The following is an 11,714-nucleotide window of genomic DNA, read 5'->3' on the forward strand; positions in this document are numbered from 1 at the left end:
TAGAGCATTTCATGCATGGGTATGCTGGCTATTCCCCCACTCCGTCACCACCCACCAAATCGGGTCGGGCCTAAACGAGCTTGGAATCGGAGCGTTCACACTCGATTGGTCCGTTGTAGCCTCCCTCTTATATCTCCTTTTTTATTTTGTTATTGCCAATATTTTCGTCGGATATGTTACGATTATGTCTATTGTGATATCTATATCGAAAAAACTTGCCTATAATTTTTCCAAAGATCACATTTTTTTTTACGGCAAACGGGGCAGTTGTATGAGGTGGAAGCAATTGTTAATAGTAATTTTGAGATCGATTTGGATCAAATAAGAAGGCCGGGACGATTCACTTGAGCACGTTCTTTTTGCTCTTACTTATGGATTCGGATTTGCGAATACTATTATTTCTACTTATCACACATGTTGCCTTGCTTTCCGGAACGTCATTTTCTTTAAATCTCGGATTTTCCAGTACATGTATATTCTTTGAATATTCGTTCTTGATATACGTTGTAACTTATAATCAAACACAAATTACCAACACAAAGATATGAGATAACGCAACAATTCTACGTGGTTCAATTTGCCCAAATTACTTTATGTCCAGTACTCGTAGTGTGGGAAAATTGAACCGAATTTTCGAATTCCGCGGAACTCGATCCAGGTCGTGATAGCACGACCTATTGTTATTCTTAATTTCTTATATGTAGACAACTCCTGTACAAGGAATAAAAATTCTATTAATTTCGCAAACTCACCGCATTATTCACGTTGGTTCTAATTTAAAAATTTTCACATGGTTATTCATTTTAATTTTTAAATAGTACCGCGTAAAATTTATAACTTATTAATAAAAACATGTTTAAATTTATAACAAGTTCCGATCTGTGTATGTTGAGGTTCTACTACAAACTCATTATGGACCCGCTTATCCTAAATTCATTGAAAACTCACAAGTTTGATTCCTTCAAATTAAGAACTATCGTCTACCGGAACAATAGCAAAAATTTACTAGAACTTGTGGACCCACACTCCTAAGCAGGGGCGAGTCCACCCAAGGGCTAGGGTGGACTCAAGCCCCCCCTCACTTCAAAAATTTTCTCTACTATATATATATATATATATATATATATATTTTTTTTTTTTTATTTATTAGCTACCCAATTATATTATTTTATTCGGTTACTTTTACTCTATTTAAGCAGGACCGGTTCTGAGGGGAGGAGAAGTAGGCGGTCGCCTAGGGCCCCCGAATTTTTGTAAAAATTTAGGGTCCCCAAATTTTTTTTATACCCTTTATATATTAGTATTTATTTAAAAAAAATATATATTATATGCATAATTATTGCGAACTCCATGAATAGATATTGATCAACGATTTTTACTATTTCTATAATTCCTCTAATCATGGAGCCCCCAATTATAATAGTGCATTAGCTATTTATCTTTCTATATTTACACTTCTTTTAGTGCCACTTAATGAAAATTATCGTTAAAAAAAATCGGGGGCGCTGCCCCCGAACCCCCAGAAATTTATAGCCTTGCCTCTAGCTATATACCTTACAAAAACGAGTTCACATAGATTTTATCATCTTTTTAGAAAGAGTTCTAACGTAGATTGTAGAAGGGGCCCCGAAATCTCAGGAACACCCCTCTATTTAAGCCAACTTATTCAAAGTCGCCTCACTTCTCAAAGCCCCCTTCATGTCTGACTTGTCTACATTTTTTATTTCCCAACTTCGTTCTCGTTCTTTGGAAAAAGGAAAAAAAAAAACTTTGTTTTATCGCATAGTTGCACTAATGGCGGTTAAATAGCTACCCACAGCCGATCGAACGCACACCGACGATCAATTAACGTTTGACGTCTTTTCTTTCATTTTAATTTTCATAATGAATATTAATTAAAAGTCCATTGTGTAAATTTCATAATCGAGTTGATATTCATGTTTCTTAGACTCTTATAGCAATTTAACTTTTGGTATTATCTTCTGAAAATGGAGGAAAAAAAATTCATATCAAATTTTTATCTTAAATTTCTTTGATAGCAAATTTTTTTTCAGGGGCTCTGCCCCCGAACCCCCGATATATTTAAGCCCCCCCTCAGAACTTTTTCTGGCCTCGCCACTGCTCCTAAGTACTAATAATTTGATGAAATAATAACATTTAATTGCAGATTTTAATTATTACAACGAAATTGAATAAATACAAATTTTATCAATCGTACATCTAGCTAGTTCCCTACTATTTAGTTAATAGAATCTAATATCGATAATCGAACAAGCCCGAACTATACTCCATTCCTAAAATAAGGGGGTTTTTTATTAGAATTACTTAGAAACCCTCTCTCTCTCTAGCAGCAGATATTTCCCGACTCTCTCTCTAGCAGCAGTCATCGACTTTTCTTTCTCCCCACCACCACCAGCGTCTTCTCCGACGACCACGACCACCAGTGCCTCCCGATTCTCCGACGACCACCACCACTAGCGCATCTCGGCTCTCCGGCGACATTGCATTTATTTTTCTTTCTTTTTTCTACACGATTCAGCCGAGATCCGAACTGAAAATCACCAAATTTGAATTTAGCCGGCTTTTCTACACGGAAGGTGGACTAGGGCTAAGCAGCCGAGCAGTGCGGGGAGGAAGATGATGGCGGATGATCTAGGGGTGGAGGCGAAGGAGGCGGCGGTGAGAGAGGTGGCGAAGCTTCTGCCGCTGCCGGAGCTTTTACAGTCCATCGCCTCGATCAAAGCTGATTACATTGCTCGTCAACAGGTCAACTTTTATTTTGACTTTTTTATCTGACGAATTCCGGTAATTCTGGAAGAATTATCTCGTTCCTTTGCTGAAGTTGCTTTCTGCGATTGAATTCATCACATGAGTTTTGTGGAACTGAAATTGATTAGAAGGCATAGTAATTCCTGTTGATTCGTGTTAGTCTATGCTGTCAATTTCTTTGATTGATGTTTATATTGGTAATTAGTTCATTGGGGAACAATTGGAGATTGAAAAAAAAATAAAAAAAAATTGAAGAAACATTTGCAGTAAGATGCTTGATTTCTTGTTCATTTTCTTACTAAATTTCTTCTCGTAACTCTGTTTCCATAACAGCAGTTTCTTCAACAAGACAACTGTTGAACGCTTTTGGTAATCGGTGCCTATTTACTGTTTCGTTGGACTTTTCACGATTATGGTACTTGTGTCTACATGGGTTCATCTGATTAGGAATAGCATTGTTGACGACACTAATTGGAAAGCTCCTACGATGTCGGTTGTTCAATTGTCAGTTCTTGGGCTCGCGGAAAAGGGGAAGTGGGATAGAGGGTCGAAGTTTTCGTTTTTATTTTTAATGCGATCTTGATTTTAGAAGGACTAGAAATAAATCTTGGCTGTCTGTTTTTTAAGTTTCTGTATTTAAATATAGTGTTTTTAGGTTTCAATTACTTGATGTCAGTAACCGTGTTAGTAAAACAATGATCTGAAGTCATTAAGAGTATGAATGCTATGTAGAATTTGTCTGTGATACCAGGAGCGTCGTTAACAATGTTAAAAAATTGGGGCGGGGCTGTTTTAGTAGTAAAATTTATATGGATATGGAGAAATTTGGAGTTTCATTTAGTGTATTATGTGATACAATGTTCTATTTATTATTCTTATTAAATTGACGGGCGTGTGCATTATCCTTGATTTTTCCTTTTTCTATTTACTCATGACTAACACTTTATAATGAATTTTTGGAAGCATTTGTCAGTCAGTTTCTTGATATTGTTTAGGCATATTTAGACTGTGAATTGATTTTTACTGTTTCTTCTGAATGTTAAGTACAAGGTGAAGGCTTAGAAGTGGACCTGTATATAGAAATTACTCCTTTAGGTAGTTTAATCATAGTCTTCCTCCTTCATCTTTGTGCTGCATCGCTCCTTTCATTTACATTTTAGACCTTTCTGATTGTGACAACACACAAGAGAATAGTTTAGGGAATTCGATTATATTAAGCGATCTGTATTTATTGCTCGCTGTTCTGCTAGAATGATGCTATTTAAAACAAAGCATCATAAATTCGTGGAGCATTTATTCCTTGACGACCGTTTTGTTGAATACAGTTCCTGAGGTGCTCTTTTCTCGTAGACGCGTAGTGACTGCTGTTCTGTTGGATTAGTAGAAGTTTGGTTTTTTGATTGTTTATAATTTTTGTTCCTTGCCAGTTCTTTTAAATTTTTTAGCGCAAATGATGATGGTGATTACTTCTTTGTTAATGGGCATTTTGATTATGGTTTGGTAACAGGCAAATGATGCACACCTCAGTACCATGGTCGCTGAACAGGTATGGTGTCCTGAGCCTGTAAATCTTCTTATTTCCACATTGAATCACTATCATTGGAAGTTAACATCTTTCACCTGAGCTTGCCATGAGTTTAAGCTTGTAAAGAATGTAAAAATTTTATTTCACTTGTTTCTACATCAACGTTTTAACTTTTCTCGCTGGATTCTGGCTTCAGGTTGAGCAGGCACAGGGAGGTCTTGAATCACTGTCCTTGTCTCAGAAGACTATTGGTCAACTCAGAGAGAATTTCGTTGATATTGAAAAGTATGAAGATGATGTAACATAGTTTATAAACGCTCTCGATTCACTGGGTAAACAATATGCTTTTTTTTTGGTCTCTTGTTATTATAGGCTGATGTAGATTTCCCTTATAACAGGTTATGTCAAGAATGCCAAACATTGATTGAAAATCATGATCAAATAAAGCTCCTCAGTAATGCGAGAAACAATTTGAACATGACTCTGAAGGTAAGTGTACTACTATGTGTTTTATGTCGCGTTCTGTATAAATATGGACATTAACCAAAATCTATTTTAAATAGTGCTTTCTACGTTTCTGATTATTGTTATTCTTATCCATGCGCAAATAACTTTATTGCTCTTTTGCAGGACGTGGAGGGTATGATGTCAATATCTAGTGAGGCGGCTGAGGCACATGATTCTTTGACTGATGAAAAGGAACTTGTTAGCACCTACGAGGTTGAGATTTTTGTGGTCTTGGATAATTATTGTCTAATTCATTAGATATCAAAAGTTGCAATGCTATTGACATTTTTTTTTTATGTTTGGTCAACTCTAGAGATTGACTGCGTTGGACGGGAAGCGGAGGTTTGCATTAGCAGCTGCATCATCTCATGAAGAAGAGGTTGGTCGGTTGAGGTGAGAAAATTTACTTGCATTTATCCTAATGGTTTTGCACAGCAAGGATTGGGTTTAAAAAATGCATTCCCAAGAGTATTGAATATATCTTGTTCTACAATGCATTTCAACTTGTCAAGTATGCAGAGGGCAAATTGGCAGAACATTGTCATTATTTCAGTAACTTCCATTTAAGCTGCTTTTTAGTTTTGAAGTCGAGCAGTCTATTTCTTTATTACTAATTACAATATTTCACAGTGAATACTTTGAAGATATAGATCGGACGTGGGAGACATTCGAGAGGAAATTATGGGGTCATGTTTCCAACTTTTTCAAACTTGCTAAAGAAAGGTATGCTTGTTTTGAGAGTTTCCTTTATCAAGATGCCATTTTTTTGTTCTTTTTCTTTGGTGTTCGTATTTTCAGTCAACAAACGATTGAAGGAAAACGATTTAGTGCATCACATCTTTGGTTTTTGTGCTTTGCTTTTAACAACACTGTATATCTCTTCCTGCTACTGATTTATCGCCATTATTTTCTTTGGCAGCCCACAAACATTAGTTCGTGCATTGAGGTATGTCTAATCTTAATGGGACACATTACAGTAAGAACTTTTTGGCTAGATACTAATGCACCCTTTCTTGTACGTTTAAACAAAAAGGGTTGTTGAAATGCAAGAAATCTTGGACCAAGAAGTAGCTACTGAAGCAGCCGAGGCTGAAGGAGGTGGTGCAGTGGAGTCTGTAGCAAATCCTCGTAAAAATGCAAAGTATTTACCTGTTCAACTGATACATCTGCAGTTGGCCTCATGATTCAGTTTCCTACTCCATGTCCCGTGCATTTTGACATTTTGAATCAATTTTGCATGATTTTGTTGATCTTAGTGGCCTTTCTTTTTTGGCTAATCCAGGAAATCTGCTTCTTCAAGAAATCTTCCTAAGCAGAAGTTGAAGGTTCAAGGTAAAGGCTATAAGGATAAATGTTATGAGGAAATAAGTAAGGCTGTAGAAGCACGTTTCAACCATTTGCTCACCGAGGTTCATCTCTTATTCTGCTTATGTTTTAAGTCACTACTCTAGAATTTTTAAAATTTTCTATCTGTTCTTGTTCCTGATTGTGATATGCTTTTCAGCTTGTATTTGAGGATCTAAAAGGAGCTTTAGAGGAGGCTAAGAAGGTATTGATATGGTTCTTGATATGATGTATCGCGATAGTGAACTGAAATCATTAAGTATTACTGCTTTCTTAACTTTGTAACCTAAAGGATAAATTTATGAGATTCACTTTCTGGAACAGTAATTTTTATTTCTTTAACTTGGTACTAATAGGATTATAGGACACATTTAAATGTTAATATTCGCTTTTGTTGTAGATAATACTGGGATATCATGTTTATTATGTTTAGAATCGCATATAACATTCTTTTTGTTGAACTTCATTCTTTTTTCACGAAGCTTTCTTCATCTGCCTATATTAGAAAGCATCAATGAAGCACATTCACTTCTTCTTTTCTAATTTATAAATCAAATATTGAACACTCAAGAGTAACTAGTTGGAATATGATTTACTCTTTGCTAATTTTTCTCAGTTATAATGTATGATTTATTGCAGCTTTAGCCACCTCATAAGCACCAGGGTGAATAACATCAAAATTATCTACTTAAAAAATAACCAAACTTCTATTTGTCTAATGTGGTTTCATACTATATTTGAATAGAAAAAACTAGTATACTTGAATAGCCTAAGATAGACCTGAAAATCACTGGTTAGAGTTTTATAAAATCCTGGATGTCAATTTATTATCAACATAGTCAAAATGTACTCATGCAGGTTAACTGGTTATGAACCTAGTAAATATTTAGATTGCCTGAAGTGCATATTTTATTATTATGTTCAAGTTATATCTTATAAGTTAGAACTTCTTATCTTTCATGCATCATCAAGTTCTGATTATCATATGTTAAAAATATCTGATATAATGGTCAACTTTTCTGATAATTGTCAGATTGGTGAAGAACTTGGAGATATATATGACTTCGTTGCTCCTTGCTTTCCTCCTAGGTTTGTCGTGTTTATTCATTAATATGATAATAGTTTTTTTATTGGATTGCTCTTTCGGCCTCTGATAGGATTATGTTAGAGTAATTTTTTGTTTGTTTTCTATTTGAAAATATTGATTTGTTTACCCACATGTCCATTTATTTAGATATGAAATATTCCAGCTCATGGTGAATCTTTACACTGAGAGGTTTATTCAGTGGCTGAGGCTACTCAGTGACAGAGCCAATGATATGACAAATATAGAGATATTAAAGGTATTTTATTCTAATATACTGTAATTGATACTGAATATTATATATTTTGAATTGTTGGTTGTGTATGATTAATACGAAGATGTTTTCACCTTGAATGTCTATTTCTGGTATTAGGTGACTGGCTGGGTAGTTGAGTACCAAGAGAATCTAATTGGACTTGGTGTCGATGAGTCACTTGCTCAAGTTTGTTCCGAAAGCGGTGCAATGGATCCCCTTATGAATGCTTATGTTGAAAGAATGCAAGCCACAACAAGGGTAAAATAGGCACTGAGAGCATTTGCATGCATTCAATTCATATCAATCAGCCTTATCAGGTCACATAATTTAACCGAAGGCACTCTGTTATGTAGAAATGGTACCTGAATATACTCGAGGCTGATAAGGTACAAGCACCGAAGAAAACAGATGATGGAAAGCTGTACACTCCAGCTGCTGTTGATTTGTTTCGCATCCTTGGAGAGCAAGTGCAGATTGTAAGAGAAAATAGCACCGATGTTATGCTGTACAGAATTGCTTTGGCCATAATTCAGGTAGCTTCAAAATTCAAATTGAGTAATTAACTTGTTCATTCACTTATCTTTGATGTTCTATCGTTCCATGTGATGGTCAAAGTATTGTTTAGGCGTTGACTACGACATAGTTAAACGTTCTGTTTCTATTACTTACTCCTCGTGCACGATGGTTAAGGATTGTGTGTGGGTATTCTGTTTTCTGCTTACGTTGAGAGTTTTGTGTTTTCTGCTCGTCTCAGGTAATGATTGATTTTCAAGCAGCACAAAGGCAGAAATTGGAAGAACCTGCTTCTGAAATTGGTCTGGAAGCTTTATGTGCAATGGTATGTGAATTCTGCCAAGACATAATATGCGATGGATTCACCAAATGATTATCTGGCATTATTTATATCCTGCTAATAAAATCAGTTCATTACAGATCAATAACAATCTCCGCTGCTATGATCTTGCCATGGAGCTAAGTTCTAGCACACTTGAAGCTCTACCACAGAATTATGCGGAGCAGGTGACAATTAAAATTGAGAACTACTGTCCATTTCTTTTTTACAAGAGCCTGAAATGTTACTAAAAAACACTGAACATTCAAAGTTAATAGTTCCCTTTTTTCTTTTTTTCTGCATTTCGATGCTAGTATTCATCTGTCCTTAGCTTTGGAGGTGTACTTTAAACATTCTAAAATGGTGAGCCTTGCTAGGTGGATGAGTTATGCACTTCATATTCATTCTAAATCAGATTTTTCCTGAATATCTGCACAGTAAAGTTATACAATTCACCTTGGTCTAGTGTGCCCGATATTGTAGAATTTGGTTTCACTAATTATTAGCTTCATCAAGATAATTGTATCCCAGTAAATTGCTTGTTGCAGATAAATAGTCAAATTTACTTGATGAAATTATATTGCATTTGTCTTTATAAGTTGAAATTAGGGAAACAATGCAACACATAAAAGAAAGAGAAGTCAGATACACGAGCAAGCACATATGAATTTAAAAGAAAAAAAATAACACTTTAGTGTGCTTATCTAGAACACACTTTTTTTGGTCTTAGGAGTAGTCAGAACATTGTATAATCATAATTGAAGTTCAGATTTCTAACCCTAGAAAAATCTTTCATGCAATTATTAGCTTTAAAGACCATTTTATCCAATAGCCCTTGTTTTTTCCTTGACGTACCTGTGTATATATTGTAAAATTACAATTAATCATTCATAGGGTTCTGTTTTCACTTCGTACGACTATAGTCATTTCGATTCCTCGCATGCAGGGGAAATAAACCAGGCTCCATCTCATATATGTCGGCAATTTAAAGCCAACATGGAGATAAAAAAGTAACACAAAAATCAAGAAATTACGGTCCGCGTGTAATAAATAAAGTAGAGAAGGAAACAATAATATAGATCAATGGAGAAAGAGAAAAATCCTTCAGGTTTATTAATTTTGGAAAAGGCCTAGTTACTGCAGTTTTCTTCTTCCCACTGAATATGATGAGCATGCCAGCATGGACTTCAAAATACACTGTTACTCAAGAGATTATTGGTTCAATTTGTTAGGAAGTATTCTTTATCCGCCACTAACATTTGACAGTGTCAGGGTGAATAAAAACATTATCGGGTTATGTGCATGTCTGGACTTAACTATATGTCTGAAGAAGAATGCTAATCTTTCTTGAAACTGCTTCTGATTACAGGTTAATTTTGAGGATACATGCAAAGGCTTTCTGGAGGTTGCGAAGGTATATTGGTAATCCCATTCCCGTATTGAATAGGAATATAGTTAAGAACCTTTTCTTGACAATCATAGAGTTATAATTGTTCGTTGTTATTAGGAAGCTGTTCATCAAACCGTTAGTGTCATTTTCGAAGATCCAGGAGTTCAAGAGTTACTTGTAAAGCTGTATCAGAAAGGTAATCAATTTTACTGCTTCTCACGAGCTGACAGATTAAATTGCCTTCAAACATGATGTTGTTTTGATTTGCTTCTCGTTTAATTCCAGATTGGTTGGAAGCACAAGTAACCGAATACCTAGTTGCCACATTTAGTGATTACTTTTCAGATGTCAAGATGTAAGTTATTCCACAACTTAAATTCCAGATCCTGCAAAATCATTAGTTGACATCTCATCTTTCGTTAGAGGTTGCAATTCACGGAGAACATTTTAATATGTGTGTTTACGTAAAAGGTACATCGAGGAAAGATCGTTTAGGCGATTCGTTGAGGCCTGCGTTGAAGAAACTATTGTCGTCTATGTTGACCATCTACTTCTCCAGGTTCCTAGCATGAGAATATTCCTTTTTAGATACTTTTCTTCACCAAGTTCAAATCATCATTGTTATGTTGACATCGATTATATTTGCTTTGCAGAAAAATTATATCAAAGAAGAGACAATCGAAAGGATGAAGCTAGATGAAGAGGTTCTCATGGACTTCTTCCGGGAATATATTAGTGTTTCTGTAAGCCCCCACTGATAAGATTAAGTTTAATTTGCTCTGAGGATTAATTTACTACACACACACACACACACACATATATATATATATATATATATATATATATATATATATATATATATATATATATATATATATATTATATATATATATAAAAGAAAGAAATTCATGCACATCCGAAACCTAATTTACTCCCGGAAGTATATATATCTGCATGAATTTCTTTCTTATTAAGGCTCAATCACAGAAAAAAAAAAAAAGAAAGAAACACTTCTCGTAATTCAGTGTTATCTCAGTGTTGTGGTTGTAATTTACCGAAAAGGAAATGACGAAACACAGTCCTTGATGTGTTGAGTACATGTTTCTCTAATGTGTTGCAGAAAGTTGAAAATAGAGTAAGGGTACTTGGTGATTTGAGAGAACTTGCTTCGTCAGAGAGCCCGGATTCTTTCACACTTGTGTATACAAATATTCTCGAACATCAACCAGACTGTCCTGTAAGTAATACGTTATGCTTGTCATGTATATACATTTGTTGAATTAATTTTGAAGTATGGTTATTGCTGTTCGTCTCTGTAATTACCTTTTGCTTTGTGCATGCAGCCAGAGGTGGTTGAAAAACTTGTGAGCTTACGAGAAGGCATACCAAGAAAAGATGCTAAAGAGGTATATAAATAGTAATCTTCTTATAAACATTAAACGTCGGAGCCAACTTTTTTTTTTTTTTTTTTAAATTTAATTGGCTAAATATGTCAAGAACTATATAAAAAAGAAAAAGAAAACGTGACATCCTCGATTATTGTTGTTTTGTAAAACACAGGTTGTTCAAGAGTGCAAAGAAATATACGTAAATTCTCTTGTTGATGGTAATCCTCCAAAGGCGGGTTTTGTTTTCCCTAAAGTGAAGTCCTTATCAGCTTCCAAAGGCGGCCTATGGAGAAAACTCACCTAGTCCGAAAGGTAATGATCAGTTACGAGGTACTGTGTATATGAGTGCAATCAATTGATTTGTTATGTTAATTTATGTTATTTCTCTCACTAAAACAAGCTGAATTTGAAAAATCTTATGAAATTTCATTTTTGGTTTGTTATTTTTTAACATGTATCATGAGTGATTTGATTTGTTATTTTTTAACTCGTCGAAACAAGCAAATTCTTTTGAGGCAAATTCAAAATCGTAGCGACTTGAGGCAAATTATAGGCAATTTATTTTTGCATGTACCTTAATTGTGTCATTTGAGATTATCAAGTCTATTGAATTATAAAA

The 11,714-nt window shown here is 34.9% G+C and overlaps 1 protein-coding gene across 1 annotated transcript; it reads left to right on the top strand.

The window, feature by feature from the left end:
- The first annotated feature begins 2,165 nt into the window (after nt 1–2,165).
- Nucleotides 2,166–11,714, top strand: LOC105951002 (exocyst complex component SEC6). The gene is made up of 25 exons (XM_012974394.2): nt 2,166–2,766; nt 4,277–4,315; nt 4,491–4,579; nt 4,693–4,783; nt 4,925–5,014; nt 5,115–5,194; nt 5,432–5,524; nt 5,721–5,747; nt 5,835–5,942; nt 6,084–6,210; nt 6,306–6,350; nt 7,179–7,234; nt 7,380–7,488; nt 7,603–7,743; nt 7,839–8,018; nt 8,240–8,323; nt 8,419–8,505; nt 9,687–9,731; nt 9,825–9,903; nt 9,993–10,062; nt 10,179–10,266; nt 10,361–10,450; nt 10,828–10,944; nt 11,051–11,113; nt 11,268–11,714. The coding sequence occupies exons 1-25, from the start codon at nt 2,638–2,640 to the stop codon at nt 11,397–11,399; spliced, it is 2,259 nt and encodes a 752-aa protein (XP_012829848.2). The 5' UTR covers nt 2,166–2,637; the 3' UTR covers nt 11,400–11,714.

This window comes from Erythranthe guttata, chromosome 3 (assembly GCF_056151865.1).
Source record: "Erythranthe guttata isolate IM_541 chromosome 3, IM_541, whole genome shotgun sequence".
Lineage (NCBI taxonomy): Eukaryota > Viridiplantae > Streptophyta > Magnoliopsida > Lamiales > Phrymaceae > Erythranthe > Erythranthe guttata.

Bases quoted from the DNA above. Each gene is read 5' to 3' on its own strand.
- LOC105951002 (XM_012974394.2), top strand. From the start codon at position 2,638: ATGATGGCGGATGATCTAGGGGTGGAGGCGAAGGAGGCGGCGGTGAGA. The intron at 8,019-8,239 runs GTAGCTTCAAAA...TGCTCGTCTCAG, and splicing joins TTGCTTTGGCCATAATTCAG to GTAATGATTGATTTTCAAGC. The intron at 11,114-11,267 runs GTATATAAATAG...TGTAAAACACAG, and splicing joins CAAGAAAAGATGCTAAAGAG to GTTGTTCAAGAGTGCAAAGA.